Genomic DNA, 23,328 nt, shown 5'->3' on the forward strand with positions numbered 1-23,328 from the left:
TGTGTCAGATGTTTTGTTTTTTTATTTCACCAAAAGGTGAAGCCAAAGTGGCACATCAGAAGCATGGCTCCTAACCCAGAGGTTGTTGGACTGAAATCATCCTCTGCTAAAGTTTTCATGGCTCTGTAGCAAACATGACATTTACTCTGTGAGTTCTTGGACAAGTAGGAAGCATATAGTCACTGCATTGGCTAGTATTGGTGCTGAAGCCAATACTATAATACTGGACCTCAGGGGCAAATGTTGTTCTATGCTGTAAATCTTGCATTTTGACAAGCCCCAGTGGCCTAATGGATAAGGCACTGGCCTCCTAAGCCAGGGATTGTGGGTTCAAGTCCCATCTGGGGTGACTTGCCATGTGTTTAACTGAAGCATTGTGGGCTCATACCCCAGAGGCTCATGGATCAACACCATCTCCTGCTACAAGTACTACCAAGAAGGTATTACAGTTATTTAGTGTTGCACTTCCATAAAGTTGGAAATATGAAAGTTCATGTTCAAGGTAACCTCTATTCCATGTCATCATCACAAGTGTCCACACAGACTTTATCTGTCAACTGTGCACACTGACCAGATGAGTGAATATGCCCACCCACCAAAAACCCGATAAAGTATATCCAGCCATTATTGCAACCGGACAGCATCATCAGACTCTCCCTGCCTAGTAGACATGTCCTTCAGATGCATGTCCCCAGTTCATAACACAGGCTTTCTGTTAAAAAATTTGTAGTCTCCAGCCCGAGCCGATATCCATATGATGTACTTTATCTCTTTATTGTTGAGTCACCACTGCCATGGTGACTTCAGGGGAAACTGGTGACTAAAGCCAATGTTTGCACTACCCCTATTCTTGCTTTATAGTGGAGCTCACTTTTCATCAATAAAACAGGTCATCTTGTACACCGTGAAGCCCCAGTGGCCTAATGGATAAGAAACAAGCCGTCTAATATTGCGTTCACATGGAATCAAGCAGACAATAGACAGCAGACAGAAAACACCACCTGGACAGCATGGGAAAAACAAACAAACAATTCGACAGAATGGCAGGACGGTAGAACTAGACATGCATGAAGATACGTTGAGATGGTGATACTGTATTGTTTACAAAAAATGGAATAAAATGTTTTATTTTTTTATGTAATTTTTCATTCCTGCTCTCGTCCACTAAAATGATATCCAGTCGAGTTTACTGTAAAGTTTACTGATTCAATATGAACGCAGCATAAGCCAGGGATTGTGGCTTTGAGTCCCACCCAGAGGATTTAAGAGCAGAGTGGCGCAGCGGAAGCGTGCTGGGCCCATAACCCAGAGGTCGATGGATCGAAACCATCCTCTGCTATGCTTTATGCTTTCAACGACTTTAACCTCAATTTCACTGATGACAATAACCCTACTAGAAACAAAGCTGTCTTTGTAGTACAGAGCAGAACAGAGGGGAAAAGCACGAACAACCGTTCATTCATTTTGCTGCAGAGAGAGAAAAAAATACTGCATTCAGGAGAGAATATTCTGTCTGTGCCTGCACCTTCCAGACTGCTCTAGTAATCAAAATGTCTGTAAAGTCTGAGTCCATCAATGCTGGGTCTCCATCTAAAGAAATAGAAATCTTCAGTGGATCTTCATTTGTAAAAGTGAACCTGTCTGGATTAGCAGCTGCAACACTGACAGACACAAAGCAACACCCTCAGGCAGCCAGCTGTGGTGCCATCTTGATCAGAATCTTGAAGCTCACGACACGGCAATCTGCAGTGTCATTTTAAATGGTACCAGAAGTTTGGCGAACTCACTTAATTCCCAGCACTCAGCGACTGAAGATGCCTGTGTTGGTGTGCAGCGCCTTTCAAGTTCTGCACTACACTGAAAGGCAGGTGATTGCCCTTCGTACATTAACAGCATTGCGTCCATCAACATTGAAAACCAGAGACTTGTACATCTGCAGTGACGAGTTCAGACAGAGAGCGAAGGGAGGCGAACATCTTAATTCACTCAAAATACACATGAAAGACTCATGCCAACATAGACCTGCTCCTGAGGACACACACACACACACACACACACACACACAGCCAACTGGAGGACACTGGCGCAAATCCTTAATAATGAATAAACTCACAGCAACTGAGTGTTGAGGCCAGTTTCCGTGGTTACCAAGGCTGAGGCACGAAGACGAACCCAAGGTGACCGACAGGGCTGTTGATCACCGTGGTAACAGTGGAGCCACGCAGACACACACATACGCTCACGCACAAAAACACACACACTGAAGCTGTGGTTGAGTGCTTCTAAATTTCTTTAGTCCTGTCCTTCGTCATTTCAAAATATTTGAGCAAGAAGTTCCAGCTCTTCATTTATCATGCTCATAAAGACAAACACACACACACTGGCTGCCTATCTGAACTCAATTCCTCCTTTATGAAGCATTCAGTGGCAGAGCTCCAGCTGCTGATGTGACCCAGTGGTTGAGGCCTGTCTGGTGTGATTAGCTTTACTGTGCATGTAATGTGCTCGTCATTTGATGCTCGTGTGTACTCACGCAGCTGGTCAAAGTGTGTCTGTAGGCCGTCTGGTCCTGGGACTGAGCACACCATACGGGCCTTCTGGAAGGTGCTCCACTTATTGACTAAACTCCTCTGGCCTCCGATGTCATTCTACAAACACAGAAAAGAGTAATTTGATGAAAATATTTCTACTGTCTGTCTACTGTAGGTTAGCCATTACTCATTATTCTCTCTTACCATCGCAAACACAATCTACTTCAAATTCAAAAACACAAACATCAATGGTTTATTTTTATTTCTAAGAATATTCTATGTGAACCCTGAAATAACTAGTCTAATGGGGATCCAAATAAAGAATACATTATAATAGCCTATTATAAAGACACTTAACTATACTTAGCAGTGGTTATTACCTAAGATTACTTTAGTTTTACCTGCTTTAAAACATGACACAGTGACATGAGTCGGCCCTAAATCGAGAAAGAGATCATGCCGGTGACAAAGCACGTATGATTTGTGAACAGGCATGTGTCCCGGCCAACAGTCTGCATCTTGTAATGTGCAACCCGTTAACTGCCTTTCAAACATGTGCATCAATCAGGTGTGAAGAGGACAGTTTTTTCTTACCAATTGTACAAAAGTTCCCCACAAATCACACAGACACAGTCTGCTGAGCACTATGCTATTACTATTGCTTCACCACCTCACTGCTATTGTCTCATTTTCCCTGTAGTGCCAGTGCTTTGTCATCCTGGATCCCTGCTTTTTGTTCCATTGTGTACATTGTCTAGTTTTGTAAATGAAGCCCCAGTGGCCTAATGGATAAGGCACTGGCCTCCTAAGCCAGGGATTGTGGGTTCGAGTCCCATCTGGGGTGATCCGCACCTTTTAAAGAGTGATGCTGCAGTAGCATGCTGGGCACATGCTCTGCTAATGGAGGTTTTACTGGCGGCTGATTGTGCTTGGGGCGTTGACACACCAAGCCAATGGTCAGCCGTCAGTAAGTCTCTGCTCTGTTTATTTATGGTGTGTCCCGCACCATTGGCACTAGTTGGCCCTTGTCAGCCCTTTTCGGCTGTTTGTCTGGCAATTCAGCATGTTGAATGAGTTCTTTGAGCTCCTCAGCAGAAATGATTTGTAATTGTTTGTGTTATTGTTCAGTACAGCACAATAAATATCATATGTTCCTCCAACATCTGGATGTGTTATCAATGTGCTAGGTGGGTAATTAGGGTCTTGAAACTGTCCTGTTGGTCCGATGGTTTCCCTTTAAATGACGAATACAGACTACTGCTGCCTGCCGGTATGGAGAGTTATTATCTCTCACGCAGGTGCAAAAGGTACATGCTAGTAGGCTGATGGCTGTAGGCTTTGCAGTGTGTTCAACGGGTGATGTGAGGCAATGAAACAGTTGGTAGGTTAATAATGTTAGCTCTATCAGCACTGTTGCACCATCATTTTTTTGGATATACTGCTTGAAAATGGAATTAAACCAATAACTATTTTTATAAATAGTTGTTAATTAAAATTCTATCGATCAACTAAATGGTTAATCTTTGCAAATTGTGATTACTGATTGATTTTCAAAACATTTTCCATATTTTGTATTACACATGAACACACGGACGGGCGCATGTAAGCAGAATAAAACATCCATGCAAACACCCGAGTGCAGTCATGCATGTTAACACATATCCTCGTCAAAAGGCAAATCGTATAAACATTCGCAGTTTGTCACAGTGGAGCAGAAGTGACAGTGACAAACATAAACAGTCCCCTAGACACAGACTTCAAAAGGCGTATCTGTACGAGCTGGCAGGAACATCCAATCAAACATAGCTGCTCCTTTTTACGTAAACACTCTTCAGCAGGCGCAGACACACGGACTGACCAGCACGTACATACTCTACCTGTTCAGGCAAACACATGTTTACATAAACTACATACAGACAGTTTCTGATATGAACACACAGACACACAAACCTGGTCTCTATCTTTCTCCAACAAACACTCAGTACCTTGCAAACCCGTGCCACTCTGGAGTAGAGCACCTTCCCAGCGGCCCCTTCTGCCTCCTGAGCGCGCTCAGTGAAGAACACGTAGACCTTATCATCTTCTGGGTTATCAGTTTCAGACAGCGGCGCTACCCGCACAAACTGGGCATCTGGGGAGAGAGAAAGACAGGTACAACTGAGTTTACAAACTGCAGAAAGAGTCAACATGTATCTTGTTGTTATCAGCAGCAGACGTCGACACACTGGATTGATAAAACACCAACCGGGCGTGCAGGAGATGATTTTAGAGATGCTTTTTTAGAGCAAAAGTAATTCAGTTCAGAGTATTCCGTTTACAGAGCAAGAAGTGAAAGATGGTTGTTACATGTATTCATTTATATCAATCTAATGACTTGACAAACAGATGTCTATTGAAGGCATGACTGATACGGATTCAAATGTTAATGTTAATATATCATTATTGGATGATTTGATTGCTCTTAACTTGAAAACTTGTAACTTTGCACTTACCCTGTAGCCAGGTGGAGTCGTACTGTTCAGTTCGGATGACGTGACGGCTCCCGAGACTACGGAAGAAGGCAGAGTCCCGGCTCATGAAATCTGAGGTGATCCCAGCATACAGCTCTCCATCTACACAGAAATTAAAAGGTTTGGGTATTTTCAGGTAAGACAGAATGGATTTGAAAAACACAACCATAAACAGAAGTGATACCAGACTATTTCTAAAATAAAACAGAAAGATACAGACCAGATAGACCAAAACTATCGGCGCTTTAGAAATAGTATGGTTCCCTGGGAAGCCAACGATCTCTGTCACCGGTTCCCCAGCTCAGAGCACTTTGCAGTGCTTCCGTCTCCTTACTGAACCCACTAGCTCCACAGAGCTCTGTTGTCTCCACCACAAAGTGCCCCAAATCTGAAAAGCTGGCCGTGGGCATATTTCCAGCTTCGGACCATTTTGTGGTGCTTTTGTCCTTGTCTGAACCCTACATTCTCACCAAGGTGTGCTCTTAAGAATGACTGATTTAAGTCAACCCTATTTCCAACATATTCTCAAAATGGTTAATGCAACCAGTTAGCATCTTTCCATTAGATATTTGCAATGACTTTCACAAGCCATGCCTATAGTTAGTGACGCTGGCTTTCTGTTATGAATTTTTAGTCTCCAACCCAAGCTGATATCACTGACTTACTTTATGACTATTGTTGTGCCCCCTTTGCCACTGCAGTGACCTCAGGGGCCATTGATGTGTTATTGAAAGCCATTGTTTGTGTTACCACTGTTATGCTTTTGCAGTGGAACTCACATTATCAAGCCCCAGTGGCCTAATGGATAAGGCACTGGCCTCCTAAGCCAGGGAACCTCTAATTTATGCTGAACTCACTGCTACATATAATGAGCAGCTAAAATGTTATAAACACTGACAACTGTCATCATGTTACAATTCAACCTTGAGACCTGACACACCCCAAGCACTCCCCCATGAAACTCCCCAACTGCAGCGGCCCCCCAGTAGGACAACCACACCAACAGCATTGGGTGAATGAAGTGTGTAAAGCGGAATCTGCATGAATGCCAGGACACAAAGTCTTCCAGCAATACATTGCATTGTAACAAGACCATCAATATTATTTGCTATTTGCTTGCCATCTGTCAGTGGTTTTACCATTGGAGCTGAACAATGTATCTAAATAGAGATCTTCATATTTCTTCCAAGTAAAACTCAGAATACTTTTGTTGCAGGCATACTGTAACTGATTTGCACTAATATCCAGTGACAGTGTGCTTGGCTCCGAGACTTGCCAAAACTCAATACTGGGCCTGAGCACATCCTGTGTAGACACAGACGGAGCACAGAAGCTGCTGCTCTGCTAACATGTGTCTCCTGTGTAGACACGTTGTAAGTATGTTTCACTCCTCCTGCAATCCACCCACACTGACAACTAAAATATTTTGCGGCCTAAAATTAATGAAGACATTATATTGAGATGGAGTAGTGGAAAAAAACATCCAATCACTCAAATGAATCATTGTATTAACAAAGTCAGACGTGAGCTGATTTTTCTGCAGAGGCTGCAACAACAAAGCCGTATGTTTTGCTTAGTCCTTTGTTTGAGACAGATGTCTTTTCCTCAGGTATAAGTGAACCAGACAAATTATAGCTGTTCCTATGACAAGTTATAAGTCATAGATTATTTGAGCTGTGGTTTGAGAAAAAGACAACTTACCAACGACGGCGGAGGCTGTTTTCTGGAACGGATCGTAGGGACATTTCCCTTTTCCACACTCTGTCTGGCTGTAGGAGAGAGTCTGGTGCTCTGACTAGCAAAGAAAACAGAGACACAGGTCACTCAGACAGAGTAGGCGAAATCAGCTAGACGCAAGAAAACAGGCAAGAAATAACAAGTTGTTTTTTGAGCCCGCTGAACTAGCCTGCCACACACACACACACACACACACATACACATACAGTGAGCAGCTAATTGAGGGTAATCAGGCTAAGTGGAGGGATTTTAAAATGTGTGAAGTCCAGTCTGAAACCAGTCAGCACCACCAGCTCCTCTAAGCACCACGTTTGAACCTCTCTGATCTCACACGGCCTTTCATGGGATTAGCTGTTCCCTGACACACACTCTCACACTCTTTAATACAAATGCTAAAGTGCACATACCTACACACACACACAAAATCACACCACGTCTCTGATCCTACATTCAAACAACTTGCACAAGTTTAAACCTCACATACATGCACACACAGACACACAGACACACCTACACCCATAACTGAGGGAATATAGACCCATTAACCTACTTCTGACAAAGTGATAACCCACATGTGTCTATATCATGAGAAATTACCAACTAATCAGGGTGGAATAAAGGAGACCCACTTGGGCTCTAGAATTACACTCACATTATATTTGACATAAAAATGTCAAACTAAAAACCTACAGTGTCCGGTGGCCCTCAGAGTGCAGCCTCAATGACAAAGGGTACATTGTATATATTACAGAAAGACTGCACAAGGTGGACCCTAGTAGAAATATGGGCATAGGGGCAGACACCACACGTATGATATTTAAGCTGCTGATAGGCCTGTGAATAGGGGCTGTGGCTGGGAGGCAGAACACACACACAGGACAGTGGGTGGCACGAACAGCACTGCTTCATTGTGAAAAAGGGTCAACTCTTTTTGTTCTGTCATGTTATTTATTTAAATTTTATTTACATATATATTATATTGTATGATCAAATATCTTAACAAACTTGACATTAGCTTGTAGGCTAGCAAACCAAGGAGCTACAGCAGATGTTCAACAACCCAGTACTCCGAAACCCCAATACTTTGAAACTTTCCACTGGACCAAAAGCCAATAGTCTGATGGCCCATTATCCTGAAAACAAAAGTCCACCTTTGTTTATTAACTTAGTTTACAGAAGGACTGTTGAAGTTAAATGTCCGCTGAATTGAAAGTCTTTCTCTATAAGTCATACAAAGGCATATGTTATGATTTATATCTTATCTGTTAAATTGAGCAATATCTTAATGTAGTCTGCAAAATAGTAAGGGCAGCAGTCACTGTACTCCAACTCCAGAGTGTGTGTTTTCTGAGCAACGGGCCTTTGGAAAAGTGGACACTGCTTACAGGATAACAGGCCATTGGTCAATGGGCTTTTGGTCCAATAGGACATTCTCACACCATTGGGGTTTCGTAATAATGGGCCTTCAGAACAATGGGCGGCTCCCTGGATGTGATGGGGTGGAAACGACCAGTAACACATCAGTTACATCCACTGGAAAATCCTGCACTAATGTAATGTTTGAAGCTGCAGTGAGGGAGATAAAAGGTATGGATGTCCTGATCAAGTTGTTTTTGGCCCTGATCCCAAACAGAGTCCTTTAATATTGAGTATCTGCTGACACAGAGTCCAATCTGATACTTAAATATATTTACATAAATGCTGATTAAGTATCTGACACATTGAAATAACAGCTGTAGCCTCGTGAGCTGTAAGCCTTTAGTCTAACTTTGGAATAGGTGAAATCACTGACTTACTTTATGACTCTTGTTGTGCCACCTCTGCCACTGCTGTGGTGACCTCATGGACCATTGTTGTGCTATTGAAAGCCAGTGTTTGTGCTACCACTGTTGCGCTTTTGCAGTGGAACACTCATTATCAAGCCCCAGTGGCCTAATGGATAAGGCACTGGCCTCCTAAGCCAGGGATTGTGGGTTCGAGTCCCATCTGGGGTGGCTTTCAGCAGAGTGGCGCAGCGGAAGCGTGCTGGGCCCATAACCCAGAGGTCAATGGATCGAAACCATCCTCTGCTAACAATATTTTAGTGGCAAATTGGCATTGAAAACATTGCAATTATACTCACTTACTGTCTAACTTTGGAATATCTTATTTTCACGAACTACTTGATCTAAACCCTCACTGGCCTGATTCAAAAATAAATTTAGGAGCTTAAATTATTAACATGATATGAATGAGAGACTAACTGGCAGAATGTGACTCCTGAAACTGATGACGCAATCAGCTGGAGAGAAAAAGTATCCCTCTGTTGTATTTATTGAAAGCACAGAAACCCTCAGCCCATATGTGGTTGTACAGCAACATGACAGAGAAGAGCTTCTTTCTGTACAAAAGATCTACTTTGGTACAGTCAGTACGCAACCAGTCATTGTGACAGAGGGACCACTTTCTAGCTGGTGAAGAGGCTACAGAAAAATATTATTTGTGTGCTTGCAGTAATACCTGTTGGAAGATGCTGGTAGCTATGAAAGCACAGCGGGGGTTGAAGGCTCCAGTGCCACAAACGTACAGGTGAGTCTGATTAAAAGGCTGCAGAACTCTCAGGAAGTTAGCACACTCCAACTGGACAGAGACACACAAACACAGAGGGACCACAATGTGAGACACAATGGAGACTGCAGAGTGTTTTTTATTACATATAAAAGGTTATTTTATATTTGCTGGTTGCACTTCTATCACATAATAACGATATTGGAAAAGAAATAAGAAAAGGAGCCACGTTGAATTTTATTGAAGTATCATCAAAAACATAAACTGAATGTTTCTCATTAGGATCTATTGCACATGTGAAAAATGCAAGTTAAACTTTGCCCAAGAGTACACACAAAAAGCATGAAGGTCTCTGGCTACACTGAAGATAAAAGTAAGGCACGTTCGCTTGATTAGCATCACCTGTTTTACTTTACTTCCCTGTCAAAATCTTTCCATTTCATCCTGTACACATCATCTGAATAAATCTAGCTGACCTCCATCTTGATATCCTCGCTAGCATCGGCGCTCTCTTGTTTGTTTATTGTTCCTGAATGAATCAGATTCATTCAACTTTAGTTCCGTTCTAGATTGTAATCTATCGACTTACTTATCTGCGACTGTCTTGATTTATTGCTGCAGAACTCGTTGGACAGTTTGTGGTGGTGTAACACTGCAGCAGGCAGCAAAGAAGCCTGATATGACCTGGCCTGTGAGCCACTGATCCATATCTGTGTAAAATTCTGTGTAAATGAATTTTCTTCCCTGTGTGACTTTAAAACCAATCACCCGCATTCATGGTATTAGACTTGGTGTGGCACATGTTGCTTTGCTTATGCAATCTAGTGTGTTTGTGAGTGTCTGTGTGAGTGTGTGTTGAATCACCTCTGGATCCTTCCCAGCCATGAGACATTCTTGGACACGGTCCGGACTGGCTGGCCAGTACAGCTACAGAGAGCGAGAGACATGCAGAAAACAAAGAGGGAAAGAAAGTAGTTTTTATTGCTCACCACAAATTTCCGATAAAAAGGCTTTTGGCACTGGCAGGTGCCTGACGAGAAAGTGAGGCCGGGAGAGTCAGCAAAACATGACTAATCTAGATGATAACGGGGAGAGGGGGGGAAAGAGGGAGATTTTATTACCTCTTGTGAGGCAGCTTAAGGGAGGAGACAATAAAAACCAAGTGGCAACACTGCTGAGTCCTAATGATGAGTCAAGCTGTCAGAGCAGCAGTGATGGTGGCAACATGACTAATTAATCTACTGTTTGACTGTGAATTGTCTTTAGCTACATGTGCACGATAATGCAACTATTGTCATTAGTTTGGATAAAGCAATCAGTTATTTTTTATTGCCTGAATTAGCATGCCTCTGGCTACATGTGTTGTAAATGTACACCATAATCATTTTGTCATTTATAGTCAGCTGCTTAGTGTGGCACTGTTGAAGACTTCTTAGTTAGGGTGCTATTTAATCCTGGTTTAAGACGCTTGAGAGCAACTGTTATAAATCCAAGGATCCAACTCGACCCAAACAATGTAATATGTCCTCTAACTTGGTTCTATGTCATGTCAGATTTGTTTTCATTTGTTACAGGTTTCTAGTCTGCCTTATGTACATTCAGTTTTATAGGATATGATTTTGTGCCTATAATGTTAAAAGAACAGCACTCTGGCAAGGAGGCAAAAATGTTGGCTGATTTGTTCTGGTTTGACAGTTCACCCACACAGAAGCAAATGTACAAGCCTCATGTCTTTTTCTGATCATCATCCAGCCCACAGACCAGTTCATTATACTTTACATTTATTTTCTTCATAATGTATGTAGGCTATTTGTCATGTGCACCACTGCCAAATAAGAAAAGACTTTTCCAGAAGTAAAAGTAAGAAAAACTTCTGTGATGCAGAAATGAGACAGGCAATGGAACCTGTCAAATGTATGGCTTAAGGGCAGATATGGAGACGTTAAGTCTTTTATGGTGCATGAGACAGTGTTTATCCACTTTTTTTAAACTGTCTAAATTACTATGTCTGAAAAAAATCCACGGTTATTTAACAATCAGGTTGCATTTTCTTTGAGCCTGTTTCATTATGATAGCGTGTGGGGTTTGTAGCTGTGAACAGCAGCTCTATAGTTAGTTCTGTTGGTTGGTCCACAGAAATTTCCCCAGTGGTGGCAACAGTTTTTTGCCCTCGGAGGCAGTAATTTGGCATGGAGGTCAAGTGTGTGTGAGTGTGAAAGTGTTTGTGTTCATGCCAACTGGCTAAAAAGGGGGCATGGCAATGGGGGAATGCATGGGTGTACATGGTCTCAGCTAATGCGAATTCACACTTGTGGATTGGTTTATCTTCAGTACAAGTAAGAGAATCACCCATGAAAAGTCCTCTTAACAGAAAATGGATGACTTCACCAGTGGACTAACTTCTCATAAACTACAAAGCCTGATGGAACTAATGTAATCAACATGTGCCCTGCATTTGTTGTCATATTAAACTGCATCGTTTGTGTGCCTGTAAACATAATCAGTACATAATAACAAAAACATTCGGAAAATTAAGTTTATTCCACTGCTTTCATGTTGAGCCAATAGTGCAAGAAAAATATGAGGTATAGATAACGAGAGAGAAGTGCGGCTTAGTGTCAAATGGCAGCTACATGACTAATCTAAATATTTCCCTGAGTCATCCCCTCAGAGACCAGAGCAGTAAAGGAGAGATTGAATTGATATGCTCAATGATCACCCTCTATTATCTCTACATTCCATACAAACTGCAGTTTACATAAGAAATGCAGAAACTTTACTTTTGTTTTAGTCCGTATCACTTTAAAAAATATCACCCAAGTGAAAACTCTGATCTCCCAGGTGTCATCACTAATAGTAAAAGAAAAAAGACATGGACAAAAAACTCTTCAGCTGCTGCGGGTTTTTGGGTTTTTTTTTTTTTGCACCGCGAGTCAATTTTCTCCACTCCATAAAATGTGACACCATTCAAGAGTGATTAATCACAAATGATGGTGCTTTCAGGAAACAATTTCTTCTGGATGTCCAGTAATTGTTCCCTGATGCAGTCATTCCCGCAGAGCCCGGTGCGGAGCCGAGACGATCAGATAAGATTAGAGAGCACGTTCCCCCCTTATCTCCAAATACCACACACTGACAGGAACATGGACCACCACTAAAAGATTCTCACCAGGTAAAGACTTTGGTTAATGGAAATTTACCTGTCTGTGAAGAGCGTGCTGGTTGTCAGTTTATACAACACACAGGAATGTGGGTTTGTCCGAAGTATAGAATTCATCGGTAGAAGAAAAGGAATTATGCAAATCAAACAAGTAAAAAATTGATGTTAAGAAATGATGACACATTTCTTCACTTTGGTAGAGAACAGTGCTGAAAAGGGCAGTCATGAAATGGAAACAAAAGAAGTAGTGAGACTGCATAAGGACCAAATATGCAACAGAAAGCCACAAACACACTCAAACCCTTGGTGACCCTTTGGTATAATGTGGGTTACCAGCTGCAGACTCACACAGAAGGAATGCCTTGAGGGTTTTTGGCCTGATCAAAGAAAAATGTGACTGAAGGCAACAGCATCACGTTTGGCACTCTGCCCTGAGCTGGGATGGACTGAAGGAACTGGTTATGTGTCCCTCTCCCTGTGCCCAATTAGTTTTATTGAGCCAGTAAGACTGCGTATATCAGTATGTGTTAGGTTAATAGTCATGAAGAAAAAGAAACCAAAAAGTCTGAATAACTTGGTCTCAACCTGCACTGATAAGAAGCTCTGGATGTCAGTAGCAGAGAAACTAAACAGAAATGTAGAGAAAATGGCACCGCGAGCGGTTTTAACACCACCAGGGAAAAAACTGCACTCGAGGTGGAACAGTATAAACAGACTATAAATACTGTATGTACAAATATATAACTTTACAGCCAGCACAGAGCTGAGTTATGAGTTGACTATGACTATCTATCCTTTTGTTGGCTGACTGCCTGGCTGAGTGGGTGGCTGGCCAGCTTGACTGCTGTCTGTCTGTCTGTTTCGCTGGTTGTTTGTCTGCTTGCCTACCTGTTTGGCTCCCTGATAGCCTGCGTGTACGTCTGACAGATGAGGGTATTGATTTGATCCGGTAGGGCAGACTTATGAAAAGGCAGCACTGTCGCTGTCCTTGCTGTGACCCTGAACTTAAGCAGACTCGTTGGCAAACCATCAACGTGTCTGTCTGGATATCATTTAGAGTTAAAGCTGCAGCATGAATCCAGATACTGCAGCAAACCTGTAACTTATATCTGATGGTCATTGTTGATGTTTTTTGAGAGAAGCAGATTGGTTTAAACTGATTTCCACACAGATTTTATGTCCCTGTCCATCTTAAAGTTGCTATGTCTCCTGATGCAAATCTGTTTGGGCTCCTGTGAGTTTGAAAACTGTTTACACTGAGGTTGGATATGTTTTATCATTTCCACCACTGGTAACTATTGCAGGAATTACACAAGGCATTTCAGAGATGGTGAGAAACTGCTAATAATTAAGCCTTCTGCCAACCGCAGCTCCAGGCTCATGGCTGTGGTTTCATGTTCACATTTATGCAGCTAACATTAGTGAGAGCCTCGAATCACAGTGTGTCTTCTGCCTCACCATCGCTACTGACCACCTCATCAGAAGGAAAGCAGGCAGCAACTCCAGAAACAGACCCCCATTCACGGGCAACAGCAACCTGAAGCCAGCCAGCACAAACCTCAGCTCCAGCCCAAACTCCATGTCAGATCAACAAACTTTCTGCTGCTGACATTGGTTAGACCAGACGCTGCTGCTGGCCACCAGCCCACTGTGACTACCGGGGCTGGGGGGATTGTGCTGGCTAAATTTGGACCGCTATGTTCTCCTGGGGAAGCAGTACACGGCAGTGTGGAGCAAGGTGGAGGGACTGTGAGGTGTATGGGAAACACTGCTTTGTGGTCATCTGGTGGGAGGAGCTTCGGACAGAAAGGGGAGAGCTGCAAGAGGATGGTGTTTTTTCAAATTCTGCCTTTTTTGACTTTTCTAGATTTCTGCCTACCCCAGCTCTAAGTATGTACACAGCCTCATTAGGATGAGTGACATGTGTCAGGGTGGGAACTTGCCCAGCTGAATCAAGACATAGCAGAGCTGTTAGAGCAGAGGAGGGGGTCTGCCTCAGGGTTGTAGGCTTCATATACTGAAGCTATATATTATTGATGCCATGTGAAAATCCTAGTCCTTAAAATTTTAATACACACTTAAAAAGAACTTGACTAAAGCACTTCATCAGAAAATGTACAAAAGCGGAAGCTTAATATATAATTTATCAATAAATTGTCTACAGGAAGTAAAATACTTCATTAACAGGCTGCACACAGGTTGCCGTGTTTCCCGATGGTTTTGAAAACGTGTGTGTCGTTGATCTGTCTTTGCCTGTGTTTAAACTTGATTCAAATTTCAGCTGTTCTGCTCTAAAAGCAAAATAGTTCTTCAGTGCCAACAAGAGCTCTGCTGCTCATCAGTGAACATGGACAGTGGAAAAGGTAGGAATGTGAGAAATGTGCAGAAAATAGGGCCTGACTGGAAGCCATTATGGTGGTATCTGTCTCTTTTGGAAAATTTTAAAAATTAGACAACAAAGGAGCTTTACACCTCATTCAGGGTGTCCGAGTAGTTGTTAAGCCATTTAGAGTACAAGCTATGAAACACATCAGAAAGGAAATACATGTACACAAATGCAGGATACACACAATGGGTTTTGGTGAGTGAAACTGAAAGCAAGCTTTGCATAGCTTTTGTTTGCTCACAAGAAAACTCCAATGGGCTCTGTTAAGTTTTACAGCTAACATGGGCTTGTCAGGCTTGTGAAATCTTTCCAAATATCCATTGGAGACGTTTTGTCAAACAGTGACAGCACAGCAGCTTTAACGGAGTGGCCAAATTGGATCGAGGTGGAAAGATGAAACAGTGGGAGATACTGTAATTCTGTGGTTAAAGCAGTGTTTCTGTCCATGTGGGAAGTTTTTATTTTGAGTTAATAAAGAAAAAAGAAACAGAAAACACATGCTGAGGAGGACAAGATGTGCATTTCTGTAATAAGAGTAAGGATCAGGGAAAGATGGGCGATCAGAGAGGATATTAGTCAGAAGGGTGTGACTTTCCTCTTCCTCATATCATCAGTAATTAGTCTCAAAGTGCTGACACATAAGTTATCTGTATCTGCTGTCATTTGGCTGTGTGTTTATGTGTATATGATGTGTTTATCTCCAAGCATTCATCAACAATCCACTTGTCTGCTGTATGTTTGGTATGTGAGTGAGTGTGTTTGTCCCACAGCTCTAACCTTGCGTGGGTTCTGCGTTATGTCGTCCAGACTGGTAGACAGCAGGTTATCTTTCATGGCCACGTACAGGCGCCTCCCGTCTTCATCAGGCAGCAGGGACTGCAGGTCACCGGCCACCAGGGGCAACGTCAGCAGGCGGCCATTCTGGATCAGCTCTGAGGCAGAAGAAAGGAAAACAAAATCAAGGTTTTTAATCAGTGGGGACTGCCTTGTTTAATTTTGAAAATGTGCAAGGCAATCTGGAAGAAATTAACACCAAATACACTTGTGATTTCTTGCAAAGAGTTAGATGAGAAGATTGATTCCTCTGTCAGTTTGTGCATTAACTATGGAGCTTGAGGAGCCACGAGTTGTTGTCTTAGCTTAGCATAAAGACTGAAAGAAGGGGAAAGAGCTAGACTGGCTTTCTAGAAGTTTCAAAATACACCCTCCAGCACTTTAAAGCCTACTCATGAAACATATTATCTTGTTGGTTTTAATCCGTACACAAGTGGGAATGTAAAAATGACAAGTTGTGGTTTCACTGGCAGTAATGACACCCAGTCTAGCTGCTTCCAGTCTTTAAGCTAAGTTAAAGTAAACTAATCAACTCCTGACTCCAGCTCCACAGAGGGGAGTAGAGCCAGTTTTTAAGTTCCCCATGGAAAATTTGAAAAAAAAAAAAAAAACCCACACATAAAACTTAATGTAAATGTCTGTTTAAGTAACAGATGGTCGGAGTTTATGAGGCCACTTATGAAGCAAACAATTTTTTCAATAGACAATCAGATAAAGTGACATGTTGGTCAAAGACACAAACTTTCCCACACCTGCATCATCTATCACACGCACTATTGTTTGTCTTGTAGCTTCATTTCTCTTATCACGCTGGACACTTGGTCAAACAAAAGAAACTGCAACATATCTTTGGTGAATAAACAAACACAGACACAGTGTACCTGATCTGCATCTCCAGACAGATTGTGTGATAACAAGCAATCTGGAAGCCCAGATAACAAGTGCGCAGATTAAATGTTTCTTAAATGATTACACTGATACACCGTGTAAACTATGAGAACTATGAGAACATCGCACGTCCGTCTCTCTTGTGTTAACTTTCGTATTTCAACTGCCAAGTGTTCTTCAGAGGATTGGACTTGGCATTGGCTCACATAGCTAAAAGCATATAAACATATAGGCTTTAAAGCAACACCAGGCATGGCTTCACACACTGGCAGCTCTAAATAGCACCGAGAGGCAGAAAGCGCTTATAAAACACTGTTTGAACTTCAAAACCCAAAAAAGTTTGGCCCATAATGTTAGTAAAATGCACACAGCATACTCTTGTTTGGCAACCTGGCCGCTCTGCGACACTTTATACCAAATGATACCAAAGGGACGAGAAGCAGAAGAGTTCATTTTCCAATCTAAGTGTATAAACCAGACCCTAAGGAGAAATACGTGATAATAACACAGCTTGTAATTAGCATACATTATTGCCCGGTGTAGCTATAGCACACAATATTGGTTCACTCAGGGGAAGATTTGTGGGAGATATTAATGATTTATCATCTTTCACTGCGGCAGAGAGCTCAGTTCTCTCTTATTAAAAGAGAGAACATGTATAGTTTTGGATCCTTCAAGTGGTGAGCATTCATGTGCTGCTTCTTCCTCTGCAGTGATAGATAACTCTCTCAAACTCAGTGTGTTTCCTCAAGCAGCTGAATCTGAACTGACACAAAGATCATTCAGAATATAATCTGGTCGATATTCCTTACAGTATCAACGTGGTGTTAACTTTCAGCATGGTTGGCCTGTACTGAGAATCAATTATTCAAACCTAGCAGCTCTACCTCACTGAATCACACAGGAGGCGCCGGATGTTGACAAACCAACTGCCAGAATAAATGGCGACATCGTATGTTTCTGCACAGTAAGTTAAATTGTATGTTGTGTACGTAGAAAGTATGTTAAAACTTAGGGTTAGGAAAAGATCATGTTTTGGCTTAAAATACCCGGTTCTGTCACCACAACTATGAACGGAAATGTCCCGGATATCTCCTTATCACCACAAACACCACTAGCCTCAAAAAGTGGTCTGCAGTGGTTTGCCGTCTTGCCTTGGTCTCACGCCATCTACCAACCCTCCTTTAGATGAGAAACTCTGCTCATACATATGTAATCTGAACTCCGTCTCTTTAGAAGCGCTGATATGATAATATGAAACATACAAATTTAATGTATCAGTGGTTTGCCGAAATTTACATTGCCAACATTTTCTTCTGGCATCTGGGCTGATGTTGAAGTATAGAGTGTATTAGAAATTCACTTTTACAAGGATCAACAGCGAATGTAAACCTGCAACAGAAAGCTAACTAATGTAGTTTGTGTTTGCACAGACATGGCTGTCTCCATCAGATTTCAGTGCAATCTGATAAAGTTAAAACCTGTTTAACTTCTTCCTCACTGATTAAACGAAAAAATGTTGAAATTAGCCAGCACTATCCTGTTGTCAAAGTCGAGTTATCAAATAGTTATGAAACGCAAAGATAAAACTTCTTCCCACGGTACCTCTGCTTTGCCACATTTACAACCCCACAAACAGAAATCTATCCATCAAAAATCTGTTTGCTGACACATCACTGTGGCTGCCTCTTATTCTATAAATTTTGCCCACACAGCCGTGCCTCTCCAAACACATGGCAATTACCCGAACTGCAGCAGTCTGAAGCAGATGTGGGATCTAAGAAAAAAGTAATGAATGACTCTGAATACCTTTAACACCCTGTTGTATCTGTTCTTTATATGCTACATATCACATTAGTTGACATGTGGGTTTGATATAAAAAAAGAAAAAACACATGGTTTGAAAAGAGTACGGAAAAGAATAGAGTCTTATACTGTAGATGAATGAAATGTGTTGAGGAGTGAACACTGAGAGGAAGGGAAGGAGAATAGTTAAATGCAGAGCTTGACGGACGTGGTGAGAAGTGGGACACTGCTGAGGTGCTGGAAATCGATCTGAAAGACTGAGAAAGAAATGAGAGGAGACCGCTGAGAAGGGCCATGAAATGGTGACAGACTGAATAAAAAATACAAGGACTGATGCAGGGATGGTAAGAGGCAGACTGGGGTGAGAGAAAGGGTAAACTCCCTGTCAGCATACCACATGCATACATATTACTGATGCATACAGCATATCGGGTTCTTCAAATTAATACTGAGGTCAAGACCATTCAAACTCTGGCAGTACCAAATATCCACACTGGAATGCAAAAAAAAAGCGTCTGTCCCCTTGTGAAATAACTGTGGTAGTCTTTGTTAAGATTTAGAATAACCTAGGACCAAAAAGACGAGTCTATTAAAGTCTTAAATAGTACCAGTGTCCTGCAGGCCAAACAGTGACAGCAGCACTCTGTTAAAAGATAACTTAAAGGTCCACCATGTACGATTTCGTGGCATCTAGTGGTGCAGACTGCAACCAACTCAAAACCCCTCTGCTCACCCCTCCCTTTTCAAGCATGCAGGAGAAACTATGGTGACGTTGTGGTGATATTACTTTGGTTTGTCTGTTCTGGGCTACTGTAGGAACATGGCGGTGCAACATAGTGGACTCCATGGAAGAGGACCTGCTCCATATGTAGACAGAAATGGCTCATTCTACACTAACAAAATCACAAAGATTCTTAGTTCCAGGTGATTATACACCAACGTAAACATAATTATGAATATTATATTACAATAATGTCAATAGATCCCCAAGATCCCCAACTACGCGGCCGCGGAGCCCCGGGGGTGGACGAGATTCGCCCTGGATATCTCAATATATCTGGATGTTGTAGGGCTGTCCTGGCTGACATGCCTCTGCAACATTGGGGTGGTGGTCCCCATCTTCAAGAAAGGGGACCAGAGGGTGTGTTCCAACTACAGGTGGATCACACTCCTCAGCCAACCCGGTAAGGTCTACGCCAGGGTGCTGGAGAAGAGGGTCCGGTCGATAGTTGAACCTCGGATTGAGGAGGAGCAATGTGGGTTTTTTTGGAACCGTGGACCAGCTCTTTACCCTCGCCAGGGTGCTGGGGGGGGTCCTGCCTCAGGTGGAGGAGTTTAACTATCTCGGGATCTTGTTCACGAGTGAGGGTAGGATGAAGCGGGAGATTGACAGGCAGATTGGGGCGGTGTCAGCAGTGATGGGGGGCTTAACCGGTCCGTTGTGGTGAAGAGGGAGCTTAGCCAGAAAGCGAAGCTCTCGATTTGCCGGTTGATCTACGTGAGGTTCCAACCCTCACCTATGGTCACGAGCTCTGGATAGTGACCGAAAGAACGAGATCGGGAGTTCAAGCGGCCGAAATGAGTTTCCTCCGCAGGGTGGCTGGGCTCAGCCTTAGGGATAGGGTGAGGAGCTCGGACATCCGGGAGGGACTCGGAGTAGAGCTGCTGCTCCTCCACATCGAGAGGAGCCAGTTGAAGTGGTTCGGGCATCTGGTAAGGATGCCTCCCGGACGCCTTCCTTAGGAGGTGTTTTGGGCATGTCCAACCGGGAGGAGACCTCGGGGCCGCCCCAGGACACGCTGGAGGGATTACATCACCCGGCTGGCCTGGGAACGCTTCGGGGTTCCCTCGGAAGAGCTGACGAAAGTGGCGGGGGAGAGGACTGTCTGGGCTTCTTTGCTGAGGCTGCTGCCCCCGTGACCCGGACCCGGATAAGCGGAAGACGACGAAGACGAAGAAGAAGATCCCCAAGATCCTACATACTGGACCTTAGAGGGACACTTCACCCACAAAATGACCATTTCTAAATCAGTCATGCCGTGTTACCTTGGATTCATGAAAACTTTTTCTTGCTTCCCCAGAAAACAAACATAATCCAAGTCTCATTTATCCAGTTGTATGCTCAGTAGTTCCCAAACACATGGATTATTGCTAAAAACCTTAGTTTTGGAGTTTGGCTTTGAAAAGAGCACAGATAAGTTTCACTTTTGTTCAGTTTTAAGGAGTAAGGTTGTGGCAAAAATGCATGTGTTTGGAGAGTACTGAGGATACAATTGGATAAATGAGACTTGGATTATACAGCATGAGTTAATGTTAGTTTTGATATAGTTTTCCTGTTATTAAACACGGTCCCCAATCAATCAAGCAATCAATCAATAAATATGTTCACCGTTCTCTTTGGAGGCATGAGAGAAAAACAAAGTTTTCCTCACAAAGTCAAGGTGGCACAACATGACTAACTGATATACAGTACAGGCCAAAAGTTTGGACACACCTTCTCATTCAATGCGTTTTCTTTATTTTCATGACTATTTACATTGTAGATTCTCACTGAAGGCATCAAAACTATGAATGAACACATGTGGAGTTATGTACTTAACAAAAAAAGGTGAAATAACTGAAAACATGTTTTATATTCTAGTTTCTTCAAAATAGCCACCCTTTGCTCTGATTACGGCTTTGCACACTCTTGGCATTCTCTCCATGAGCTTCAAGAGGTAGTCACCTGAAATGGTTTCCACTTCACAGGTGTGCCTTATCAGGGTTAATTAGTGGAATTTCTTGCTTTATCAATGGGGTTGGGACCATCAGTTGTGTTGTGCAGAAGTCAGGTTAATACACAGCCGACAGCCCTATTGGACAACTGTTAAAATTCATATTATGGCAAGAACCAATCAGCTAACTAAAGAAAAATGAGTGGCCATCATTACTTTAAGAAATGAAGGTCAGTCAGTCCGGAAAATTGCGAAAACTTCAAATGTGTCCCCAAGTGGAGTCGCAAAAACCATCAAGCGCTACAACGAAACTGGCACACATGAGGACCGACCCAGGAAAGGAAGACCAAGAGTCACCTCTGCTTCTGAGGATAAGTTCATCCGAGTCACCAGCCTCAGAAATCGCAAGTTAACAGCAGCTCAGATCAGAGACCAGATGAATGCCACACAGAGTTCTAGCAGCAGACCCATCTCTAGAACAACTGTTAAGAGGAGACTGCGCGAATCAGGCCTTCATGGTCAAATAGCTGCTAGGAAACCACTGCTAAGGAGAGGCAACAAGCAGAAGAGATTTGTTTGGGCCAAGAAACACAAGGAATGGACATTAGACCAGTGGAAATCTGTGCTTTGGTCTGATGAGTCCAAATTTGAGATCTTTGGTTCCAACCGCCGTGTCTTTGTGAGACGCAGAAAAGGTGAACAGATGGATTCCACATGCCTGGTTCCCACTGTGAAGCATGGAGGAGGAGGTGTGATGGTGTGGGGGTGTTTTGCTGGTGACACTGTTGGGGATTTATTCAAAATTGAAGGCACACTGAACCAGCATGGCTACCACAGCATCCTGCAGCGACATGCCATCCCATCCGGTTTGCCTTTAGTTGGACGATCATTTATTTTTCAATAGGACAATGACCCCAAACACACCTCCAGGCTGTGTAAGGGCTATTTGACCAAGAAGGAGAGTGATGGAGTGCTGCGGCAGATGACCTGGCCTCCACAGTCACCGGACCTGAACCCAATCGAGATGGTTTGGGGTGAGCTGGACCGCAGAGTGAAGGCAAAGGGGCCAACAAGTGCTAAACACCTCTGGGAACTCCTTCAAGACTGTTGGAAAACCATTTCAGGTGACTACTCACCTGAAGCTCATCATCGAGAGAATGCCAAGAGTGTGCAAAGCAGTAATCAGAGCAAAGGGTGGCTATTTTGAAGAAACTAGAATATAAAACATGTTTTCAGTTATTTCACCTTTTTTTGTTAAGTACATAACTCCACATGTGTTCATTCATAGTTTTGATGCCTTCAGTGAGAATCTACAATGTAAATAGTCATGAAAATAAAGAAAACGCATTGAATGAGAAGGTGTGTCCAAACTTTTGGCCTGTACTGTATACAAATGGTCAGTTTGAGGTAGACGTATTCCTTCAAGCTTCAACACTCAGACAATGCAGATGTTGCATATGGATTTTCTCACTGAGGTAACTAAAGATGCCACCAAGAGGTAAACCCCAGGTTTCAGACATGTCTTCATAAACCTAAAGCCACAGGTGCTATGTTCATGTGTTTTGCAGCTTAAAGGTCATTTTCAGCCATTTCCTTGAGCAACAGACAAAGAGAGCATGGAAGAGTCAGTCATGCTTAAATAAATGTACAGGAACTTGAATGTGATTTTTTTCAGACCTTGTGCAAATTCATCAAAATGACAGGTTTCCACAACTCTGCCCAATTAACAAGCTACATGCTGTGAGCCCCTGTGACTTTTGTCCACAGTGTCTGGCTGGTATGTAATTATGTGATCAGAACAGAGCAGAACTAAATATTGCAAGTTCTTTTCTTTTGGACCAAAGAAAACTTTGTTGACTATGATGATTGCATTGCTGTTTTTTTTTTTTTTAAACTTTCCATCTGTATTTTTCACTGTGCACACAAACCACATGGTAAATATGAGAGGGTAAAATAGGAAAGGTTGGTAAAGTCAAAAAGAGGAGAAAGAGGGAGAGAGGATGGGATAAATGACACGACAAAGTGACAAGAAGATGAAAACAGTCTGATGGGTGAAGACAGTTACGAGATGAGAATAGGGGAAAAATGTCAAAACATGACACAATGACAGACAGATGAGGAGGAAGAGAAGAGGAGGGGGAGGGGGGAGAATAAATCCTGATGCAAGAAATTAATAAATATTGATGGATGATGATGAGGATGAGCAGGAAGGAGA

The 23,328-nt window shown here is 42.7% G+C and overlaps 1 protein-coding gene and 4 non-coding genes across 6 annotated transcripts in view; 4 read left to right on the top strand and 1 right to left on the bottom strand.

The window, feature by feature from the left end:
- Window positions 1–23,328, bottom strand: part of sema3h (sema domain, immunoglobulin domain (Ig), short basic domain, secreted, (semaphorin) 3H) — a 76,534-nt gene that overhangs the window by 27,501 nt on the left and 25,705 nt on the right. For both annotated transcript variants that reach the window (XM_033629726.2, XM_033629725.2), the window contains exons 2-8: window positions 15,649–15,803; window positions 10,190–10,252; window positions 9,278–9,397; window positions 6,743–6,836; window positions 5,024–5,143; window positions 4,517–4,662; window positions 2,534–2,648 (exon numbers count right to left, since the gene is read on the bottom strand). In XM_033629726.2, the coding sequence (XP_033485617.1) occupies window positions 2,534–2,648; window positions 4,517–4,662; window positions 5,024–5,143; window positions 6,743–6,836; window positions 9,278–9,397; window positions 10,190–10,252; window positions 15,649–15,803 (813 nt within the window). The remainder of the gene's footprint in view (window positions 1–2,533; window positions 2,649–4,516; window positions 4,663–5,023; window positions 5,144–6,742; window positions 6,837–9,277; window positions 9,398–10,189; window positions 10,253–15,648; window positions 15,804–23,328) is intronic.
- Window positions 277–349, top strand: trnar-ccu (transfer RNA arginine (anticodon CCU)). The gene has a single exon. It is a non-coding gene; the product is annotated as a tRNA-Arg (tRNA).
- Window positions 1,268–1,339, top strand: trnam-cau (transfer RNA methionine (anticodon CAU)). Its single transcript has one exon. It is a non-coding gene; the product is annotated as a tRNA-Met (tRNA).
- On the top strand, window positions 3,303–3,375 carry trnar-ccu (transfer RNA arginine (anticodon CCU)). Its single transcript has one exon. It is a non-coding gene; the product is annotated as a tRNA-Arg (tRNA).
- trnar-ccu (transfer RNA arginine (anticodon CCU)) lies at window positions 8,700–8,772 on the top strand. The gene has a single exon. It is a non-coding gene; the product is annotated as a tRNA-Arg (tRNA).

Source organism: Epinephelus lanceolatus, chromosome 8, assembly GCF_041903045.1.
Source record: "Epinephelus lanceolatus isolate andai-2023 chromosome 8, ASM4190304v1, whole genome shotgun sequence".
NCBI lineage: Eukaryota > Metazoa > Chordata > Actinopteri > Perciformes > Serranidae > Epinephelus > Epinephelus lanceolatus.